General features: G+C 44.8%; 1 protein-coding gene across 3 annotated transcripts in view; it reads left to right on the top strand.

The window, feature by feature from the left end:
- Positions 1-6314: 6314 nt before the first annotated feature.
- The window catches only part of RAPGEF3 (Rap guanine nucleotide exchange factor 3), a 37462-nt gene continuing 20368 nt past the window's right edge, over positions 6315-23408 (top strand). For 2 of the 3 annotated variants that reach the window (XM_020977183.2, XM_020977181.2), the window contains exons 1-16: positions 6315-7357; positions 13756-13809; positions 13925-14031; positions 14245-14366; positions 14582-14747; positions 15088-15172; positions 16076-16136; positions 16319-16395; positions 16605-16751; positions 17287-17399; positions 18025-18113; positions 18578-18656; positions 19043-19193; positions 19280-19362; positions 19794-19833; positions 21720-21801. In XM_020977183.2, the coding sequence (XP_020832842.1) occupies positions 7262-7357; positions 13756-13809; positions 13925-14031; positions 14245-14366; positions 14582-14747; positions 15088-15172; positions 16076-16136; positions 16319-16395; positions 16605-16751; positions 17287-17399; positions 18025-18113; positions 18578-18656; positions 19043-19193; positions 19280-19362; positions 19794-19833; positions 21720-21801 (1552 nt within the window). In that variant the 5' untranslated portion in view covers positions 6315-7261. The remainder of the gene's footprint in view (positions 7358-13755; positions 13810-13924; positions 14032-14244; positions 14367-14581; positions 14748-15087; positions 15173-16075; positions 16137-16318; positions 16396-16604; positions 16752-17286; positions 17400-18024; positions 18114-18577; positions 18657-19042; positions 19194-19279; positions 19363-19793; positions 19834-21719; positions 21802-23408) is intronic. The other variant, XM_020977182.2, reaches the window with a different exon arrangement.

Here is a 23408-nt window from a genome sequence, read left to right as displayed (position 1 = left end):
TCAATGAGTACACCTGAAGTTGATTAAGGTGACTAAGAATCATCCATCCTGAGTTATCCATCCCCATTATGATCCACTAGCTGGCTATCTCTGGAGCTCCTTGTGGCTACTTTGTATTCAGGAGATGGAGAAGTGAAGTTAAGAGTCTGCAATTTTAGTCCCTTTAGCCAACTAAGGCTTGAGGAAGGTCTCAATGCCTTTTAAGAAAAAACTAACTTAATTCGCAAGAAAGGCGGGGTTAGGATATTGCTCCTGCTATACATCTGTTTGAGCCTTTTGTATACATACTCATTTCCAGCTCAGCAGCTAATTGAAAGACTTTTCATCATCACACAAAAGGCTAGTAAGACATAGTCATTTAGGGGGCAGGTAAGTGGCACAGTGGATAGAGCACTGGCCCTGAAGTCAGGAGTATCTGAGTTCAAATCCAGCCTCAGACCAAACACTTGACACTTACTAGCTGTGTGACCCTGGGCAAGTCACTTAACCCTAATTGCCTTAAAAAAAAAAAGACATAGTCATTGTATATCTGGACATGCTCTGAATCAGGAAGGAGAAGACTCCCTCCACCACAAATTTCAAATCAGGTATACCTTGCCTTTTTAGATTCATAGAAGGCAGTTATTATGCATGCTCTGTACATGTAACTATGTCCTCATTGGCCTGTTGCCCTATTACATTTATGTAACGTCCCCTCTGAGCAGATCTCCCACATTTAATTGGCAGGTTGAGTCCCCAAAGGGTGGCTGCTACCTTAGGTTCTGGGAATAATTCCGTGGTCCTTTATTTCTAACACTATAGCTCATGAACCCCCATAAATTCTTCTGATTAATGATCATCCAGAAGACTGTTAGCTCTTAGCAAAAGCATTTATTTAAATGGTATAGCAAGAACAGTAGATAACAAAGCATTCTCCACCCCAAAAAAAATGGGCATATTTTCTCACAAATCCATATCATGTCCAAGGAATGAGTGGGTTCAAATTGAGAGTACAGTTGTCAATGAGGCATTTTTGTAGAATACACATTTATGACAAAATGGTAACTCACAACTCGTGCTACTATGGGACCTGGAAATCTTTTCTCTCTTTGTAGAATCCGTACATCATTCCCCTTAGGTTCAGCATCTCTGCTTGGAAAGCTGCTCAGCTGGGTTGCCAGGGTCTGTTCCTTTCTTGAGTCTAATAGAATCTTTTATACAGTGAAATGTCATGCTCCTTGAAGCAGCTTCTTCTCTATCTCACTATCCCCAACTCAGTTCCCTGCTGGATGCCTCCTAGTGGTCAAGTAGTTCTGATGATTTTGGCCAAGGGTGAATAGAGGAAAGAAGGTCCCCACCCCTCTCAGCGTCTCTCTCCCCTACTCCCAAGCCAGCACTTCTCAACTGATCAATGACTTATTTCTTTTATATATAGGCTCAGCCAATTATGAAATGTTTCTTGTATGGTATAATTATCTTCATAGGGCTAAGACCCCATAATTGTCTGAAGCTGATTAAGAAATTTATTCACAAATTTTTGTGGGATTGTAGAAAAATTATTTTACACTTTATGATTATATTTTGGAACTTCTGTACTTATATCAACGTAAGTGAAGAGTAGAACCATCTTGTTTACACATTAAAACCTCATCATGTGTGACTACATTCTGTGAGTACAACTGAGCTGGGGTGGGTGGGGTGGGTGAGGAAAGAGTAAAAATCCTTCTCTCTTACATTTAAGTTGATAATAAAAAAGAAAAAAAAATTAAGTTCCTGATAGAGCCAGGGCTTCAACCTTGGTCTCCCGACTCCCAGTTCTCTCTACTACACCAGCTTCTCTCCCATTACTATGACTCTACCTGCTATACCTCCTATGGCACATGAAAACTTTTGGTTTGGTTCCTCCTATAGAAACCGACTTCATATTAATGCTGCATCCAGACACTTAGAAAGGCTAGCACAGCCCAATTCCACAGCTCTACCCCTCCTGTTCTCTTCTCAACGGATTCCCGAACTCCTTCCCATCAACCACCTCCTATTCTCCAAACTCTTCCTCTTCCCTTCTCCAACAAGGGGCCCTCATTCAGGTGATCCTTGTCACTGTCACAGGTGGGTAGTTTGGACACGAGCCAGTGGAATGTGCCTCTGGGGAGACTTGGGGACATGACTCCCTCTCCTTCCAGCCCTACAGATTTGCCTCTCAGTTTCCAGATTCTATTCTCTTCCCCTGGCCATCCTCAACCCCCTCTTAGTCCTCACCAACTTGTACCTAGGCTTTCTTACCTCCCTATGCCTGCTAAGAAAGAAGGAGCCCATCACTTCCCTACCCCAGGAGCCATTATAACGCTCCTCCCTGCCCAGTAGCTCATGGATGACTAGCTATGACCAGCTCATCCTGGGTGGGATTGGCTTTCAGGCGATCAAAACTGTAGCTTTCTGAGTCTCCTGTTCCACTACCACCCCTTCTTACCTGAGTTGGAACCACTGCCCTCAAGGGGAAAGAGAGATCAGATCCCTAGATTGGGTAAAGCTAACTAAGTGTTAGACAACAATGACCAGGATACACCCTGGGTTCTTTTCTGAGCTCCACTTTTGATTGAAATACAACACAATGTCACATCAATGGGTAAGGTGGGTAACAATGTAATTTCAATGTGGGAATCACTGGCTTCCTGGAGGAGGAGGCACAAAAGGATGAGAACACGATTCATGTTCAGAGGGCAAAAAATTGTCTGGTTTGGTAGAATGCGTGGTGGGGAGTACTATGAGATAAGACTAGAAAGGTAGGACAGGTTTTAGAGGACCTTGAAAGGCTAGCAAAAGAGCTTAAGCTTTAGGAAGTAATAAGGAGCCACTGAATACATGCAATGTGTTAGAATGTCAGTAATATGAAGAATAGATTAGAGGATTGGTGAAAGTAGAGGTCAGTATTACAGCAGGCCAAGGAAATAGTGAACTAGTTAGAATCTTTATTATTAATTTCAAAAACTAAGACCATTGAGGACAGAACTGGAGGCTGTGGATCTCAAATGTTCTAAAGTCTTAGAGTCTTCAAGGACAGAGCCTACTCTCCTGTGGTCTCTAGCCTTATTTCCTCAACCATTGTCCTGGTCATGATGATATTACCATTTGTGCCTAGTAGAAGATGGTATATGTTTTAAATAGCCTCCATGCTCTCCACCTGTGTTCTGGATTGTTCTCCAAGTGCTGTCTAGTTAGATGGAGTCAGAGCTTGAAATGGAACTTAAGTGATTCTCCTTTCTCTTCTTACCCCCCCCACTCCTGCTAAACAACCCCCAAAATCATCCTCTACCCAGAGATGCAGTTCTATCCCTTTATATTGCTATTCCCCTTTCCTCAACTAAATATGTATTTCAGCAAAGCACAAGAGAGAAGAGAAAGTGGAATTTTTTGGTGTCATTCTCATCTACTCACAAGTAGAATAGAATGAAAGTTACTTGGAAGACACCAAGAGCCCTGTCCCACTCTGTTTTCCCCCAGTAGCATGAGAGGTGGTATGAACTATCCAGATACTTATAAAGGCAACTGCCATCCTGATTCCATACCCCTAGACCTTCTGTACCAGTTAGATCCCACAATCCCAACAAATACAGTCACTGGAGGCTTTGCCTACATACATACATACACACACACACACACACACACACACACATACAGAGGCAGCTAAGTGGGCTAGGTGGTGCTGAGGGTAGAGTACCAGGCTTGGAGTCAGGAAGATCTGAGTTCAAATGTAGCCTCAGACACTTAGTGGCTGTGTATCCCTGGGCAAGTCACTTAACCCTGTTTACCCCAGTTTCTCATTTGTAAAATGAGCTGGAGAAAGAAATGGCAAACTACTCCAGTATCTCTGCCAACAAAACCCCAAATAGACTCACAAAGAGTTGGACACAATTGAAACTGAATTTAAAAAATCTCCTCTGTTTTGAGATATTTCCTGTATGTCTCTTAAAACTCTTTAGCTTTGGAGTATGCAAATATCAATTGAATGCCTACAGAAAAATAACTTTATCTTGCTTGGCCTCCATAGATAGAAGGATGGGAGGAATAAAAAACAGAAGAAATAGGATGCCAGTCCTACTTCCCATAGTCAAGAGATTTTCGGAGGTTTGGTTAGACAGTACCAGAAGTAAAAAAACAAGATAGAGGGCCTATTTCTTATGAGTTCTCCCTACTGACCTTTGAACATTAAACACTTCCTGATTCACCCTAAATTGGCATCCTAGTTTCTGGAGGGGAAGAAAGGGAAGTAGAAGTTACATTGGGAAAATGTTGGGGAGAGGCCATTTGAGGTGTGTTCCAAGCAAAGTGGGCAGCGTACAAAGTGGGTTGGCAAAGTTGTTACTTTCATGTCACTTTCCCCAAATTAACAGATATATCCCAGTTCTCTGATTTTCAGGATTAGTAAGGTGTCATAGGAGTTCCATCCATCGCCAAAGCTGTAATCTGGACAATTCTTCCCTTTCTTGGGGTGTCATTCCTATGCTAAAGTGCCCTGTTTGAATCTGTCATCTCTAATAGTATGTGCTTTAACCCTCCTTCAGCTGCATTTCCAGTCTTTCAAACCATCCTGTTTTCTGCAGAGAGATGAAAAATGTTTCCTCCCGCTATACAACTTCTTTTCTCTGGAATCTCCCCCTATACCATTCCTAAAACTAAGCTAACCAGCACTTGGCCTCTCAACTCCTTCCGAGTAAACCCCATTTCTCAACTGTCCTCTTTCCCTTCTTCCAAGTCCTCAGTATCTAGTTAGCCTTTCTTTTGTGAATCCTGGTTATCTTTCTTTCTTCAGATTCCCAGAACTCGGTGGCCGGAGGGAGCTCAGCATGATTTTCATGCTCTTTCTCTTGCCCCTTCTCCCTCAACTCTCTCTGTATCACTCTGAAAGCAGGGCACTGGTGGAGGGGTGTATGGGTGCGCTTTCTTCTTACTAGGCTGCAAACAGTGGGATATGTCTCCTTTCAACCTTAAAAGGCTTCTGGTGAGTTTATGTTGAGAAGATGGCTAAAGGGGACTTAGAGTCTTAGAAGACTGAAGGGAAGAGCTTGTTCCCTCTTTCTAAACCCTCCTTGCCGTCTTTAGCAATGAGGGCACAAAGGTGGGGATGGATAAGAGAGCTGTACTTCCAGAGTGAGTCTCCAGCAGCTTTTTGTTTTGTTTTGTTTACTATAGATTCTTAGCATTACTAGCCACTCCAGAGGTAATCTTATAGTTCAATTTTAATCCCTATTGCAATATCCCAGAGAAGTGGTTATCCAGTCATAAGTTGAAGGTGAAATTCTCTACCCTTCATCATCCTGTGCTCAATACCCCATTTCACCCTGCGTAGAATTCAGACTGGGGCATCTGAGGAAGAGGGAGTTGTCCCAGTCACCCTTCCAGAAATAGAAGCTAAGCCTAGAGAAAATGAAGCAGTCTTATTTTTGTCTAAGTATCGCTCATCATGATGCCTAGCATATCATAGGTACTTAATTAATGTTTGTTGAATTTAATTGAAATTGAGAACTTGGGGGAGATGGAGATGAAAACCGGGTAGGAGAGGATGCATTTGGAAGAAGAATGTGTCTTTGGTCCATGCCCTCAGCTGGACTGTTAGGAAAAAAAAATCAGGGTTCAGTACCCTTTCCCCTTCCTTACAGAGTTAAGCTTCAGACCCACACTGGCCAGAAGTATAATCTAGTTTAAAGGCTTCAGGCATGTTCTGCCCACTCCCCTCCCCAACGTGCCAGGAGTCAAGGTCTTACGCCTCAGTTTCCTCAACTGCATCCCACGAAGGGAGGAGTGTTGGTACCTGGATTACCCCTTGGAGAGCTGCTGGGCTGAGCCCTATGCAGACGTCAATCAGAGGTGGACGACTGAGACCAGAGGCAGGACGTGCCCCCAACCTTCCCCTCCCCCCACTCCTCACCAACAGCCGGGAAGCGGCCCCAGTCCGGATTTCCCTCCCGGGTGGGACCGCAGTGACTCATTTGTACACCCCCCCCCCAGCTTCCCAGTTTCCTTGTTTGCACTTCTCCTGGACACGTGGCTGCTCGTACCTCCACTCTGGCCCCCGCCCCCACCCATAACAGCTTGTGACCCCTACCCTCCCCCCCGACATTCACCTCCCCCACCCCAGTCCTCTCTTGCCCACTACAGATCTTCAGAGCTCCCGCCCTACCCATTTGTCCCGGAGCTCCACCTTTTCCCTGCCCAGTACCCGCCTCCTTCGCAGTCTAGAGCCTAAACTGACGCCTCCTTCCCCCGCCCCACTTCCATCCAATCCGGCTGGCCAATGGGGGTGGGGAGATGGGGACCAGCAGCCAGGCTGGGGGTGTGGCAGCTCGGCTGTGCACTTTGCCAACTGCGGACGCGCTTCAGCGACCCGTGCCAGCTGGCGCTTCGTCTGGTACAGGGGTGGAGGTGCTAGGTATTACTGCTGCGTGTCACTGAAGGGATTCTCCGACTCCCCTGAGCCCTCCTCCAACCCAGTCCCCTCCCTAGGACCCTCCTTCAGGCCAGCCTTCGCCAAGGGAACTGTGTCAACTGGAAACTAACCCTGTTCACCGGACCTGGGATCTGCCCACCTGAACCCTTCCTATTGGGACGGCTCTTATTCATACTTGCAAAGGGAGTGAAGGACACCTGCAACCTTTTGCGAGGAGGCTGCGGCCACAGGGGTGGGGGATATCTTGACATAGGTACATGAAGGTGAGTGAGAGATGAGAGAATAGAGCCAGAAGTGCTCTGCTCTAAAACCAAAGGAAGAAGATTGGGGGGGGGGGGCAAATTAAAGCTACTTTTCGGGGGCATCTAGAAGGGGAAGATGATGGTAAGGAAGTTCAAAGCGCTTCGGAGGGTTTGTCAGAGGAGCGCCTCTAGACTAGCCAGGGAATTCTTCCCTAGTGGGAGTATAGAGAGGTTTAAGGGGGAAAGAAGCATTTTTTTCAAGTGAGCCCAATAGAAGATAGCCAGATACCTCAGGTTAGCAGGCTCTACCCAAGGTCTTTTTGCTTCTCCTCCTACCTCCTTATAAAATTGCAGGCTTCTCTCCTGCGCTGAGATCTATCCAAAGAAGGGGATTCTCCTCTTAAGCTAAATCACCAGACTCTGACCCGTTGACCTGATTTCCCACCCCACCCCCATCCCTGTTCTCCTTGCTCCCAGGGTCACAGGTGGGTTAGCCAGGTGAGGGCCGATAGCAGGTGGGGCTAGCAGGTGAGGAGTGCCCAGCTTTGGCAAGAGCAACATCCCAGATGTTGTGCTGGAGGGGACGTTGTTCACTATGGTGCTGAGGAAGATTCACCGGCCCAGGAGTTGTTCTTACCAGCTGCAGCTAGAGCACAGGACACCCCCCAGCCGGATTCAGGGTCTACGCTGGGTGAGTATGAACTCTCAGTTTAGGGATCAGGGGATGGAGCATGGAGGGGGATGGTTGCATAGGAGGCTGGAGTGCCAGGTTGGGGGAGGGTTAGTAAGGACAAGGCAGCATTGTTTTGTGGGTGACTAGGTGGTGTCTGGGTGGTGTTGCCATAAGGTGAAATGTGGGGACCAGGTCACTGGATTAGATAAGCCTTTTGACTGTCTTGTAGGCAATTCTCATTTCCCTACCTAATGATCTGAGTAAATGGGCTTAACTCATCCTTCATTGGATGACTGTATGGGGATACTCAGGCAGAAGGGGTCCGAGAAACATTGCTGAAATGAATAAGGTCATGTTGGCATTTGGGACTAGTGCAGTGGAGTTGGAAGGAATAACTCTGGGTGAGGAAAAGGGAACCTGAGTAGAGGTAGCTGGACCCCCCTTTCTGGCCTGTCACCCCCAGTGATCTCAATCTCCTCAGTCATCCCCTTATGGCCAGAAACAAAGAAATGGAGAGTTGGGAAGAGAGAGACACTGAGAAGGGATATTGAATTGGGGGGATTGCACAGAAGAACAAATGAAAACAAATGGGAGCAAAATAAGTGAGCAAGATGATGAGAATGGGCCAAAGTTTTTCTGAATCTATAAGGATCAGAGGGTAACACATTTCAGGGAAAGATAGAGAACAATTGGCCTTCAACCCCAGTGTATTCCTCTCCCTGTCTCTTCAAGAAATAGAAACTTTCCCTGTGCCTTGCTGGTCAGATATGGTATTAATTTGATAAACCCTGGGCAGCCCAAGAGTTGTTACTTCTCAACCACCTTCATATTCCTCTGAGGACAAATTTCATCTATATCCCTTATAAAGTATGAAACTGAGCTAGGAAAACCCATGGAAGGAAATCACAGGATTATAGATTTAGACATTTTCTAGGCCAATACCCTCATTTGATAGATGAGAAAATTGAAACCCAGAGATAGAGTTGCTGGGATCACTAGAGAATAGGTTGCAAAGGTAAGATTTGAACCCAGATCTTCTAGAATAATTGCTTTTCCACTGTGCCACCTTCTTCTGTGGCGTCTCGGACTCTTCATCAGTTAAGAACTTGGTCGCAAACTGTGCCCCACCCCTCCATCCAGCTGGTGGCTGTTCTAATATCTGTCGTTGTTAGTCGTGTCTGATTTCAGTGATCCCATTTTGTGGTCTTCTTGGCAAAGATACTGGAATGGTTTGCCATTTCCTCTCCAGCCCATTTCACAGATGAGGAACTGAGGCAAATAGGGTAAAGTGACTTCCCCAGGGTCACAGAGCTAGTATGTGTCTGAGGCCAGATTTGAACTCATGAAGATAAGTCTTCCTGATTCCAGGCCCAGTGCTCTATCCACTTGGCCACCTAGTTACCCCTTTCCTAATATTAGCGATCCCTAGGTTTTTTTTTTCTTTGTCCAAGCTGAGACACTGGAGGAGGTCAAGGAGTCCTCCTAGGTTTCTAATGGCTTCTAATGGTACTTCTCCCCACCCCCACTTCCCTGGTCAGTCACTGTAGCTGCTGCCTACAGCCAGTGGGCTGGAACCCTCCCTCCCTCCCTCTGGCCCTCCCAGGGCTATAATTACATGTATGCTTCCTGTCCCCTCCCCAACCCTGGGAGGGAAGGTGGGGGTGGGTCCTGAGCTAGGACAATGAGGTCACAAGGTATTTCTCTTGGGACCCCAAGACCTGTGGGGAGGCAGCCAGGCTTTTTCACACTCACTAGAACTTTCAAAATCTAAGGGCAAAGAGTACAGAAGGAAGTTGAAAGGCTGTATGTGCGTGCATGTATATGTGGGTACGTGCATGGGGGGTGTCGAAGAGAAGGTGTTAGAATGGAAATGGGGTTAAAAACCTGGAAAGAAGACCTCTTCCCCAGAGTGAGGGCTAGCCAGAGGTTTTAACCTCCAGGGGCTGAATGGAGGAGGGGCAGATCCTCTCCGCTATCTTCAGGAGAATGTTCTGGGAGGATCTATCCCATTGTGTTTGGTCTTAAGAGGAATCCATTGTATATATATGTAGCTTCTCTTATTGCTTCTCCCTGCAGTGTTTAGTGGATGAAAGACCCATGTAGTCTAGGAAGAGATTCGCCAGCAGGGACCAGGGTGCAGGGTAGTTGTATAAATGAGAATGAATATGGGGATCTGGGGACTCTAGAAAGTGAGTAGCTGAGAACTAATAAAATGAATTGTCTTTCTTAGAAGCCAAAGAAGCAAAGAGCCATTTCTACTTCTTTCTAGAACAGGTTAGATTTAGATTACAATAGGAGTGATTGGAGGTTAGATACCAGAAGGAACATCCTAACCAACAGGGATAGAGATGCTAGAAAGGGAATTAAAGGGTATTTCCTGGAAATGTTGTCTGGAAGACTGGCTAGAGACATCTGCTGGGCCCCACTAGCCCCAGGAAGTTTGGAATGCCAAAGTTAATGTGGCAGCTGTCCAAGAATAGCTGGCATTTATCTGGGGCTTTAAGGTTAGCAAAGGGCTTTATTGATATTATCTCATCACATCAACCCTGTGAGGTAAGCACTTGTAGGTATTATTGTCCCCATTGTCCAGATGTGGAAACTGAGGCTGTGAGCGTTTAAAGTGACTTGCCCATCATGGACAGTGCAGAAAGTAAATGTCAAAAGCTGGATTCTAATCCTCCTGATTCTAAGTCTAACACTCTACCCTCTTCACCTTCAAGGGCTGTAGGGAGGTGGCCCCAGCCTCACACCCCAGAATGGACCTCCTGCCAAAACCTCCTCCACTTTGAGCAGAAGACATCAGTTCCTCTGCACACATGGCTTCCCTACCCCCACCATTACCATAGGCAGTCCTGGCCAAGAACCCTTGCCAGGAGCTATAGGGAACAGGTCTGACAGGTCAGCACAAGACTGCCTGGCTCGGTGCTTACTTACTTAGTATCCTGGGTTCTGACAGCTTCACGTGGCGAACTGGCAATAGTACAGTTGCCATTCAGTGCCAACTCTTCTGTCCTTCCCCATTACCAACTCAGAATTGCCAGAATTTTAATGAACAGTCACAGTTGTCACTGAGGAAACATCTGTCATTTTTGTCCTTAGAGCTGGAAACTCCATGTGATTTCTTCCATGAGAATCTGTAACATTTGAGTCTGATACTCATTAACCCACCCCTAAGGATCATCTAGGCTAAGTGCAAGAATAGAAGAATAGAGCAGTGGTTCCTAATCTGTGGGCCTGGGACACCTTGGTGTGTGGGGGGGAATGGGAAATGGTTTGCAAGTGTTACCATACCCAGGTAGGTATGCATTGTCTCAGTTAACCTAAACTACTAGAACTTCGATATGTGAGGGTCTGCAAAATTCTGTGAAGTTAAAATGAGTTTTTAATATTGGAAAAGATGGGACCCCCAACATAAAGTAATCCTCTGGTGGCTTAAAGCCCACACCATAGTGGGATGGCCTAGCTTATTTCAAAGTGAGATAATAGGATAGCTGAAGAAGGGTTTGAATGAAGCACTGGGATGTTGTGACTAGATGGGTCTTATGAATTGGTCCTCTGGCCTGTGATATATACTCCAGGGTCAGAACCACACTGGAGAAAAGAATACGTGGAAGGGAGAGAAGAGAAAAGGGCTGGAGTTGAGAGGGGCAATGGGGCAGAGACTGTAATTCTTCTAGGCATCTGGGCATTTTGAAATGAAAACATGCTCATTAGGAGCTTTGAGTCACCAGCTCAGGCACTGTTTGTCCCAAGGGATGGGAGAGGGGGAGGGTTCCTCTTCTTCCTCCCTCCCTTCAGCCCCTCCTCTTCATTTCCTGTAATTAAGTCCTTAGGACTCAGTCTCTAGCACAGTGTTTTGTTCCATCACCCAGGCAAGATGACCCCTATTAACTCATACCTGCAAAATGAAGGTTTTGAGGGACTCCTTGCTGGCATTATGGGACATGATTCACAGTCTCTCTCTTGTATCTGGGAACCTCAGACTGCCACTGTGACCCTAAGAGCTGAGAACACCACTGTGGCCTTGATATTCTTTAGCCAAATGCCAATTCCCATCACTCTTATTATTTCCCAGTGTGATACAGAAGCCTCATTCTCTAGCCAAGGCTATAGAACATTTGAGCCAAGAGGAATCTTAGAAGTCATCTAATCCAATCTCTTCATTTGACAGTTGAGGAAACTGAGGGTCAGAGAGTTAGGTGACTCCCAAGATCGCACAGCTAGAACTAGAACACAGGTCTCCTGACTCATATCACCTCTCACATTACCCTTAGCCTTCCAATTCCCTGGTCTCTCTGCTGTTCTTGCTTCTCTGGTCTTTCCATTTCCCCATTCTTTCCCTGCCCTTCCTCAACCATTTCTATAACCTCACTTTGGTGCTGTTCTTAACCTATAAGGAACATCCCAGGTTCCCAACAAACAGAATAATAATGAGTGAGGGGAGGAGAGAGAAGGGGAAAGGAAGAGGGCTGGGGAAGCCTCTCAGAGTACTTTGAAATGAACTACATACCCATTAGCACCTCTCATTTTTGGTTCCACTTGGGTCAGTTCCTGGGCTAATGTGGGTTCCTCTAAGAGGACAAAGATCTACCACATGATTTGTAGGATCACACAGATTTAGAGCTGGGAGGGACCTTCCAACTCCCTCATTTTGTGGATGAGGGGATTGAGCCCCAGAGTGTTTAAGTGGCTTGCTCACAGTTACAAAAGGTAAAGTACCAGATCCAGGAATCAAACCAGGTCCCCAACTCCAAATCCAGTTCTTTTTTTCATTATACATTTTGGAAAGACCACTTGGTTCAGTGCCTGAACCTGTTCCTGGTTCTGCCACTTGCTGCCCATGTGACCTTATGCAAATTATGTCACTTCTCTTGGGCTTAGTTTTCTCATCCATAAAATGAGAGATTTTTGATTCAGTGACCTTTAAGGTACCTTCCGGGCAACGAGGTGGTATAGTAGATAAGAGTGCTGTGTCTGGAGTCAGGAAGACTCTTCTTCCTGAGTTCAGATCTGGCTGTGTGACCTTGGGCAAGTCACTTAAACCCATTTGCCTCAGTTTCCTCATCTGTAAAATGAGCTGAAGAAGGAAATGGCAAACCACTCCAGCATCTTTGCCAAAAAAGCCCCAAATAGGGTCAAAAAGAGTCAGACACGACTGAAACAATTAAACAACAACAAACGTGCCAAGCATTGTGCTAAGTGCTAAAAAAAAAAAAAGCCAAAACCAGTCCCTACTCTCAAGGGGCTCACAATCTAATGGAGGAGACAATAAGCAAACTATGTACAATTGAGATGTAGACAGGATAAGCTGTAAATAATCAGTTTAAGAGGAAAGAGCTGAGGTTGACGACACCTAGAAAATACTTCTTGTAGAAAGTGGGACTTTAGCTGAAACCCAAAGGAAGCCAGGAGGCGAGGATGTGGAGGGAGAGAGTTCCCTAATTCAGGACAGAGAAAATGCTTGATCAAGACCTACAGGGTCATTTGTCAACCGTATATGGAGTGTCAATAGCGAGGGGGCCAGTGTTACTAGATCACAGAGTATGTGGAAGAGAATAAGTTGTAAGAAGATGGGACATATCAAAAAGGACTGGTTATGGACAACTTAAAAAGGAAAACAGGATTTTATATATGACCCTAGAGGTAATTGGGAGGAGTCACTGGAGTTTATTGAATAGGGCAGGTCAAACCTGAATTTTATTATTTTTATTTTATTTATTTTGGCTAGGCAATGGGGTTAAGTGACTTGCCCAGGGTCACACAGCTAGTAAGTGTTGTGTCTGAAGCCAGATTTGAACTCAGGTCCTCCTGAAGTCAAGCCTGGTGCTCTATCCACTGTGCCACCTAGCTTCCCCATCAAACCTGCATTTTAAAAAATGTGAATGAAAGATGTGGGGATGGAGTTGAGGCAGAGAGGCCAACTGGAAGGCTATTGCAATAAGTGATGAGGCTTTGTGCCAAGATGGTGGCAGTGTCAGAGGAGAGAAGGGGGCATATATGTTATGTTATATGGTATAAGAAATGTTGTGAAGATAGAAACAACAGAGTGAATATGTTAGAGTGGAGGGACTGAGGAGTCGAAGTTGACACCTGGGTTGTAAGCCTGGGGAACTGGGGGGATAGTGGTACTTTGGACAGTAATTATGACTTTCCCAAGTTCTGAAGCTCTAGAAGGAAAAAAGAAGCTGGGGTGGTCGAGGGGATGATTAAGTAGATAGATGAGGTCATTGTATTCCTTTAGTAAAATGTAAGTTCCTTGAGAGCAAGAACTGTTTTTCAGTTTGTTAACTCTTCCCAGTGCCTAGCACAGTACCTTGAACATAGTAGGATGGGAAAGAGTCAGCTCCAAGGGTTGGGTCCAGTTCAGGGCCACCTGCATTGACAACCTGAATCTCCCTGTTCTTTTTCCTCTGCAGACACCACTTACCAATAGTAAGGAGACACTGGACTTTCATGTGAGCCTGGAACAGGTAGGTATCTACTGGGCTTAGATACAAAGCCAAAGGCAAGGACACGTGGTGGAGTAGGGGGGGAATCAAAATGTTCCTTCATTGTGAGTTTCTTCTCTCTCCAATCACATCCCAGGCTACTTCAGAGCAGGTGCTTAGGGCTGGGAAGCTGCTGCATAGGCATCTTCTGGCTACCTGCCCCACCCTCATACGAGATCGGAAATATCACCTCAGATTGTACCGGTGGGTGGATAGCTCCCCTCTCTGCTTCTCTCCTTTTCTCTGCTTTATGGAGATAGGAGAGGCAAAGTCTGAGACCTAGTCTTGCTTTCCATGGCAGAACTGGATAAAGAGTGGGAGAAGCGTGGGATCTTTTCTGAAAACAAATCTTTTATAGCCCTAAAATTCTGCTCACTGCCTCCATACCAGCAAACAGTTGGGCTTCTATTTTCCCAGGCAGTGCTGCTCAGGGCGAGAGCTGGTTGATGGAGTCTTGGCCTTGGGGCTTGGAGTTCAATCCCGAAGTCAAGCTTTGGGCATTTGCCAAGTTCTCCTGAATGAGGGAGCCCTTTGCCATGGTAAGTATGAGTGCTAGTTATATTGGGCTTGTCCAAAAGGTATTAGGAATATTGGATAAGCATTAGGTTTATCATGTAAATAGATGCTGGAGTAGGCAGCAATGGATTTTGGCCAATGGTATGGCGCTGGAGGTCAGCACATCATTCCCCAAACTCTCACTAGATCCTCCTTTTCCTTGTTCCTCTCTCTTCTATGTTTGGTCTTTGCCCCATAGTGAAACATGAGTGGGCCTTCCATGACCGAGATGCTCATTTCTATCGATTCCCTGGGCCGGAGCCAGACCTGGACAGCATTCAAGAGATGGAGGAGCTAGCTGAGGCTGTGACCCTGCTGTCTCAGCGAGGACCTGATGCTCTGCTCACTGTGGCACTGCGTAAGCCGTGAGTCACAAGCCATGTATTCGGGACCCACTGTCTCCCTAGAGTGTAAAACCAAGGTCCCTGTAGCTCTGAAACACTAGAATCCCCATCCGTTATGTCCCCCCCCCCACAGCAGACCTATGAAAGGAAGGTATAGTGAAGAAGAGAACCAAACAGGGAGTCAGGAGACTTGGATTACAATCCTAATTCTACCACTTAGTAGTTACATACCTCCTCTCTCAGGGTCTTGGTTTCCTGATATGTAAAACGAGGGAGTTGAATGAAGTGACCCAAGGATCCCATATAGGTCTAACACTGGATATAAACCCGTTGCCCCTGTATTGCTTCTCTGTGCCTATAGCCCCGGGCAGCGCACGGAGGAGGAGCTAGACTTAATCTTTGAGGAGCTGCTCCATATCAAGGCCGTGGCCCATCTGTCTAACTCGGTCAGTTACTCTCCCAAACATCACTTTGGCCTCACTCTGTTCTAATATATACCTTTTATCATTGACCTTCTTTGTTGTTGTTAATTTCTTTTTTTTTAATTATCAAACATTTATTTCCCTTTCTCCCACTTCATTCCCCTCGCTTCAGAAAATTAAGAAGAAAAACAAAATCTTTATAACAAAAATGCATAGTCAAGAAAAAACAATTCCCAAGTTGGTTACGTCCAAAAAAATGTTTCTCATTCTGCATATTTAGTCTATAACTTCTCTGTCAGGAGGTGGAAATGACCTCTCTGTCATCATGGGCTCTCTGGAATCATGGCTGATCATTGCATTTCTCAATACTCTTAAGTCTTTTAATGTTTTTATAATGTAATTGTTATAGTATAAATTATTCTCCTGGTTCTGCTCACTTCACTCTGCATCTGCTCATAAAACTCTTGCCAGGTTTTTCTGAAACTGTCCCTTTCAAAATTTCTTATAGTGCAGTAAAATTCCATGACATGCATATACTATAATTTGTTCAGCCATTCCCTAACTTACATGCATCCCCTTAGTATTCAGTTCTTTTACACTAAAAAAATAACTGCTATAAATATTTTTGTGCATAGAGGATCTTTTCCTCTTTATTTGACCTTTTGAGGGGATAAGCCTAGTAGTGGTGTCACTGAGTTAAAGAGTTTTCAGTTTAGTGACTTTTGAAGCATAATTCTAGAAATAACTTTCCCAGAGGAGACCCTTCAGACCTGCATCTGCTGTGCTAGGTACTTTCATCCCTTTATTGTCCCCCTCTCCCCAGACTTCCCTGCTGCTTGCCTCCTGACTCCATTAGTTCCTGAACCATAAATTAGTCTTCTTTTTCCTGGCTTCCTGCTGACTCTTCCCTTACCTCCCTTTCTACAGGTGAAGAGGGAGTTAGCGGCTGTGTTGTTGTTTGAGCCCAGCAGCAAAGCAGGCACTGTGTGTGAGTGGGGGCTAAGGCTGTGGGGGACAGGGCAAGGGACAGAGCAGAGTGGGACCCTGAGAAACTGGAGCTTGTGGAGACAGCTGTGGAGCACTGGACTTCTGGTCCAGAAAAATAGCAGAGCTGGTGGTCAGTGGTGATGGAGTTGGGGCTGGGCTCCGTCTAATCTTTCCTTTTCTCAGTGTTCAGCCAAGGAGATAAGGGGACCTCTTGGTACATTATCTGGAAGGGATCTGTTAATGTGGTGACCCATGGCAAGGTGTGTTTTTCTTTTGTCCTCTCTCTGTTGCTCTCTCACTCTCCCTTCTACCTGCTGGGAATCCATTGCCTTTTTTGGTACCCCTTTTCTCTGTGGGCAATGCTTGGGTTAGGCCCCAAGGCCTCTAGCTCATTTTCTGATATATGTAGGTAAGGACTGGGGTATGAATAGGAAGAGAAACATTATTATCTGATGGAACTGATTGTTAGGGCCTGGTGACAACCCTGCATGAAGGAGATGACTTTGGACAGTTAGCTTTGGTGAATGACTCACCCCGAGCAGCCACCATCATTCTTCGCGAAGACAACTGTCACTTTTTGCGGGTAGATAAGCAGGACTTCAACCGTATCATCAAGGTTAGTCAAGCTTGGGAAAGCCTGGAAGCACAGGGAGGGTCGAAAGAAGTGGGAGGATCAGAGCTGAGCTGGGATTGGGATCAGGATGAGATCAGAGAATTGGAGGCAAACTAGGGGTGGGAAACTAAAAGGGTCAGAGACTTGAAATTTTAGCATAGAGATGGGAGGTTTGGAGGGCCCTAGGGTAGAAGAAGAAGAGGGATAGGGGATTGCGAATGGGATAAATATTGAATATATATATGGACGATAAATATAAGAATCAGAAGGAAAGGACTACAATGGAAGAGGGACAGAAAGGACGATCGGGCCAGGGAGGTGGGAGTAAAGGAGCAGAAAGGGCAAGTCTGGTCATTCTGGGTAAGACTGGCATATATTGGGCAAGGGTGGTATAGAGAGGAGAGAGAGGAGCTGAAGATCAGTGTGGAGATGGATTAAGTCTAGAAGTAATGGGTAAGAAGTTTAGAAGTGGGTCAGGGGAGGTCAAGGTGACTGTTGGGCCTATGCTAAATCTTCATCTGATTGGCTTGGCGCCCAGGATGTGGAGGCAAATACAATGCGTTTGGAAGAACATGGGAAAGTGGTGCTGGTGCTGGAGAGGACCCCTCAGGCCAATGGCCCAGACTGTTCCCTGAACCCAGGCAGGAACCGGTAACATGCCCACTCTTATTCTATTCCCCAAATTCTTCTCCACTCATTCCACTCCCACCCCTGCTTTCAGCTTCTCAGTTGCTTCTCCTTCCTTTTTGGGCTCCTTCCTGTAGCGATATAGTAAAGAGAATGGAGCTCTTCAGGGTACAGCAGCCACCTTGATGTATACACAGTAGTGTTCCTTGAAGCATGTGACAGCTTGATTGGGCTGGTACTTCCACCAGGGTGTTTAAGGGAGCTAAATAATGGGAAGGGACTGGTGTTTCTCAGATCAAACCAGCCTAGATTGGTGGTGAGTGGAGCTTGTGGTAGGAGTGAGTTGAGAATACAAGGGGGAAACCCTTGGGAGGGACAGGGTACTTGTGACGTTGAGACCTGGGTTTTTCTCCCCTTATTATCATTGGTATGGTGGTACTCCTGAGTGCTTGTCTATACTGCTCCATGTAACAGAATTGTGAGAGTAAATGTTGGCAAGGCTTTGGTCAAATCCAGGCTACAGCTGCCTATTTGTATCATCTCAGCTTACTCCTGAGCCCTTAGCCTTAGAAGAGGGTGCCTGGCAATGGGCATCAGGTATATGGAGGCACTGTCGGGGTAGGGAGGTACATTGAGCTGCTTCCCTTAGGTACACAGTGATGTCAGGCACTCCAGAAAAGATCTTAGAACTGCTGCTGGAGGCGGTGCGGCCGGACTCATGTGCCCATGATCCCACAGGTACAGAACTGAGGTGGGGGAGCCAGGACCCATCCCACCACCACTCTTCTCTTGAGACTACCTTTCCCCATTGCACACCTGAGTTCTGCAAGACCTCACTTGTCATTTAGTGAATACTGCCCCCTTCAGGCTACACAGATGGAACTTTTTATCCTGTATTCCCTTGGTTGGGGCAAATGTAGATGCCCTGGGCATTTATGATTAATTAAAGTAAGAGGGGGCTATAGGGCGGGGGTTCTTAACTTGAGGTCTGTGAACTTTTAAAAAGTTTTTATAACTTCATAATCCTGTATATTTTATTCATTAATTTAAAAATATTATTCTGAGAAGGGGTATATAGGCTTTGCCAGACTGCCAAAGGGGTTCATGGTTCAACAAGGGTTAAGAACCCCTGCTGTAGGTCACGGTGCTGCTGCTCCCATAACCTGGTGCTACCTCTCATTCTTCTCTCCCAACCCTTGCAGAGACATTCCTAGGTGACTTTCTCCTGACCCACAGCATCTTCATGCCTACTGCCCATCTCTGTGCTGCTCTCCTGCATCAATATCCTTCAAGCCTGATGGGAAGCATGATATAATAGAAAGAGTGTTAGATATAATAGAAAGAGTGTTAGTGAGATGAACTAGATGACTTCTAAGGTGCTTTCTAGCAGTGGCTGTCTAGGGTTCTAAATGATTACTTATAGATAACGCAATGTAATGTATGTAATGTTTATGTTGCTAAGGTAGTAGAGGTTGGGATATGGTATGGAAGAGCAGAGAAAAATACTCATCATTCAGTTAGCATGTGGTAGGCACTTTCTGTAGGTTGATCAAGGTCCTAGGCCCAGGTTTACATTTTCCTGGGTATGGCTATTATGTCCCTCCTTTGCCCAGAGCCTAGTGGGCAGTTTCCACTTTGTGCTATAACTTTCTTTGACCAGCTACCACCTTCCATGTGGAACCAGCCGGTGGCACTGAGCAGGAACGTGGCATCTATATCTGTAACAAACGGCAGAACATCCTAAAGCTGGTCAGCCAATGGGTTTCCCTGTATGGCCCGATGCTCCACGTAGACCCAGTAGCCCCCAGTTTCCTACAGGTAACAGGAAGAGCCATTTGCAGCAGGGAAGAGGAGGGAATTCAAATGGAATCATAAGCAGGGACTACACATATGTCTCCCCACAGAAACTCTCAGAACTGGTAAGCAAGGATACTCAGCTCAGCAACCTGCTAAAGGAGCAGGGACCAGAGAGGCGGCGGCACCATGGGTGAGTAATCCTCCCAGGGACTGAATAAAGTTTGCTTGCTAGTTTACTCACAAAATCTTCTGGGGGAGGAACTGAAGTTTGGGGACTGAAAGCTGCTCACTTGGACTTATCTCTCAACTTGAATGGGAGCTCTGTGTCTAGATTCTCTGTTTGCCTTCCCTAATTGCCCCAAGGCCATATTGTCTGTAATATTCATTACTTCCGTTCTAAATGAGAAAAATCCAGGACAATGAGCCAGCAGGCTAGCTGTGTATTGGAAATAGAATTTAAGAAATCAGGACTAGATACCCTGGCCTCTTTCCCTAATCTTTTTGTGATTCTATTAAGGTACCTAGGGTGGTGCCTTGGAAGGTAACCCTCCCTGGCAGATGCTTCCTGCCCACCCCCTTCCCAACCCCTCAGCCTCACTATTCTTCTCATTTGCTCTGCAGGTTGGAAAATGGCGGTGGAAATATGTCACCACAATTAAAGGTACTGAGTGTGTGCCAGCTGCTCTCTCGCTCTGTATTCTGTCCCTTGCTTCATGGAGCTCCTCTTGCTTCGTAGAGTTGAGCTGCCCTTCCTTATCCCTAACCATGAAAGGCTCTGTTTGGTGTAGGTTCGGCACATAGGATTCTTGATATTCCCCTCTCATTATTTACCAGCACACAGACTTCAGACTTTAAGACTCTCACCTTCTTACACACTCATACATACAAAGATTCTTATAGACATAGACTTGTGTATTTAATTGATAAACATTTACTAAGTGCCTGCTGTGAGAATGCTAGGCATTATGGGGGATATTGAGAAGTACACGCTATTGCTGCTCTCAAGAGTTTATAATCTGAAGACAAGGTATATATAGTGAAAAATTAATCAGTAATACAAGGATCATTTAGTTCTTTGCATTTGTATCCCCAGGGACTAAAACAATGCCTGGCCTATAGTAGGTGTTTGTTAATGTATTGGTTGACTATATATCATGCACGCCAAGTCAGTGGTGCCAATATTAGGTTCACAGAAGGGAGGACCGGTTCTGACTTAATGGAGAAGGTGGGAGTTGAGCTGGGCTTTGAATAAGACTGTAGGGGTGATTAAGGCATGTTTTAGAAACTGGCAAAGTAGTCCAGCGTGACTGGAGCACAGGATCCATATAGAAAAGTAGAGGACAAAGCCTAGAAAAGGTGATTTGGAGGCCTGGTTATAAAAGAGATTGGACTGCTCTCCTAGAGGCTTGTTCTCATGGAAGTGTTCTCTGTCTCTGTCTCTGTCTCTGTCTCTGTCTCTGTCTCTGTCTCTGTCTCTGTCTCTCTCTCTCTCTCTCTCTCTCTCTCTCTCTCTCTCTCTCTCTCTCTCTCTCACTCACTCACACACACACACACACCACACACACACACACACACACCAGTGTGACATGATGAAAATAGTGTTTTGGGAAGATCCTTTTGGCACTGATATGTAGGAGAAGATTATGAATTTAAGGAAACCAGTTAGGAGGGGACTGTGAGAGTGGAATAGAAGGTTCAGATATGAGATATTTTGAAGAAAACTCAACAGGACTTGGTGGCTGTTATAGAGGTCAAAAGAGGGATGGGCCTTTTTTTAAGGATTTAGGAACATACAGGTGATATTTGGAGCTATCAGAACGCATAAGATCTGTGAAAGAAAAAGAACAGAAAACTGATGCTTAAAGAATGCCCACATTTAGGGGACGGGAAAAGAAAAATCAGCAAAGGAGACAAGAAAGGACCCAGAGAAGTAAGAGGAGCAGATCAATGCATTGTTGAACGGGGGAAAGAATAGAGCATTGAGGAAGGAGTGGTCAATTATGTCAAATGCCACAAGGTTAAGCAGAAGGACTGAGAAAAAGCCATTGATGGCCATTGTCTTCACTCATTGGTGATCTCTGAAAGAACATTTCATAGAGTGGTAGAAACAGAAACTGAATTGTATGGGTTAAGGAGGAGTAGGCTGAGAGGTAGAATAGTCATTCTACTGTTTTAGCAGTGAACATGAAAGAATGATGATGAGAGGTCAAGCAAATATGATTTTAATATACGGAAGAGAGGTGCTTGTTTGAGGACAGAGTGGGAAAAAGTCATGTAGATTCACAGACATACAAATCTTCTTCCTTGTTTGCCTCACTGGGACCCCATCACTTCCCTGAGATATATGTGTTTGGTGGGGGAAGAGAGGATGGAGATAGGGGCAGGAGATGTCTTTTGATCTGTGAAAACATCATACTCTGTCCTGTGACCTGCCCAGGAGGTAAGATCTCCTTTCAGAGCTTCCTCAAGCTATCTTGTTCATTATGATTGTCCCCTTAGGCTTTTTCAGTCTTACTCCAACCAGGCTAAATAGCCTCTCTCTTTTAGGATCGAGTGATTCCCATCTGGTTCCCCAGCTATGAAGAACCCTTCCTCGGCAATAGATGTGCTATCCAAGCTCTAGACAAAGGTTGGTGGTGTTACCTGCATTACTGCTAACTCCTAACTCCTTTCTCCTACTGGGATCTCCCTGTTACCCTATTTCTATATCTATACTTCTATTCTCTGGGCATCTCTTCATCTCTCCCTCTTTCTTTCAAATTGAAGAGTCTCTTTTCCCTATAGGGTTTGCCATTTTTAAAAAATGTAAATAATTTTTATTAAGAATTTGATGGATACAACCTTTTTATATATAATAAATAGAAAAAGGAAATTGTATATGAAACTATGAATTTCAATTATGTATAGCTTGAGTTTTTTTAAAAAATTAAAATAAATTTAGCACAATAGTTCCAACACATCCTGACGTCTCTTTCTGACGTTTCTTCTGCTATCTTTTGTGTGTTTTGTAAATATTTCATTAACACTCTTTTCTTTCTTTTCTTCCTTAACTACCTCCATCAAACAAATTTAAAAATGGATTCCTTCCTGTGTGACAATTAAGCATAGTCAGACAAAAGGTTCATACATTGGCCTTATCAGAAAATATAGGTCTTGGGGCAGCTAGGTGGCGCAATGGATAGAGCACCAACCCTGAAGTCAGGAGGACCTGAGTTCAAATGCGGCCTCAGACCAAACACTTGACACTTACTACCTGTGTGACCCTGGACAAGTCACTTAACTCCAATTGCCTGAAAAAAGAAACAGAGAGAGAGAGAGAGAGAGAGAGAGAGAGAGAGAGAGAGAGAGAGAGAGAGAAGAAAGATGAAAGATGAAAGAAAGAAAGAAAAAGAAAGAAAGAAATCTCTAGTCTATCACCTTTCTACCACATCCTCTCCCAGAGAGGTGGGAAATGTTATGATTGGTCATTGCATTGATCAGAGTTCTTAAGTCTTTCAAAGTTGTTTTCCTTTACAACATTATAGTTATTATTGTCAGCCATTTTCCTGGTTCTACTTATTTTACTGTCCATTAGTCAATATTATTTTTCCTGATTTCTCTGAATCTTTTTCCTCAATTCATACAGCTCAATAATATGCATTACATTTCTATACCATCATTTGTTTATTTGCTTCCAGTTCTTCACTACAATGAAAAGTGGTGTTACAAAATTTAAAAGTCTGAACAGTTTAGTGACTTTGGAGGTATAGTTCCAACTCATTTTCTAGAATAGTTGGTTCAAATTCCAGCAATACCAATAGTTAATTAGTATGCCTGCTCTTTCATATCTTCTCCTACAATAATCATTTCCCTTTTGTGTTATCTCTGCCAATTTGAATGGGTCTAAGGTGGAACCTCAGAGTTGTTTTATTTTGTATTTCTTTTTATTGTTTTAATATTTATGTTATATTTACATTTTAATTTATTATAATGTTTTATATGGTTGAGGATAGCTTGTACTTCTTCTTTTGATACTTGCCTTTTCAAATTCTTTGACCATTTGTCTATTGAGGAATGATTATTGTTCTTATATATTTAAGTCAATGTGTTGGTCATCAGGCCTTTACAAGAAAAGTTTGTGCAAAGATTTTTCCCCAGTTAATTGTTCCCTTCTAATTTTAATTGCATTGATTTGTTCTTGCAAAAAGCTTTCAATTTTCTATATAGAATTGTCCATTTTACCTTCTGTAATTCTCT

The sequence above is a fragment of the Phascolarctos cinereus genome, unplaced genomic scaffold (assembly GCF_003287225.1).
Source record: "Phascolarctos cinereus isolate Bilbo 61053 unplaced genomic scaffold, phaCin_HiC Scaffold_1;HRSCAF=81, whole genome shotgun sequence".
Classification (NCBI taxonomy): Eukaryota; Metazoa; Chordata; class Mammalia; order Diprotodontia; family Phascolarctidae; genus Phascolarctos; species Phascolarctos cinereus.
The sequence above is the reverse complement of the archived record's forward strand: the minus strand, read 5'-3'. Positions and strand labels throughout refer to the sequence as shown.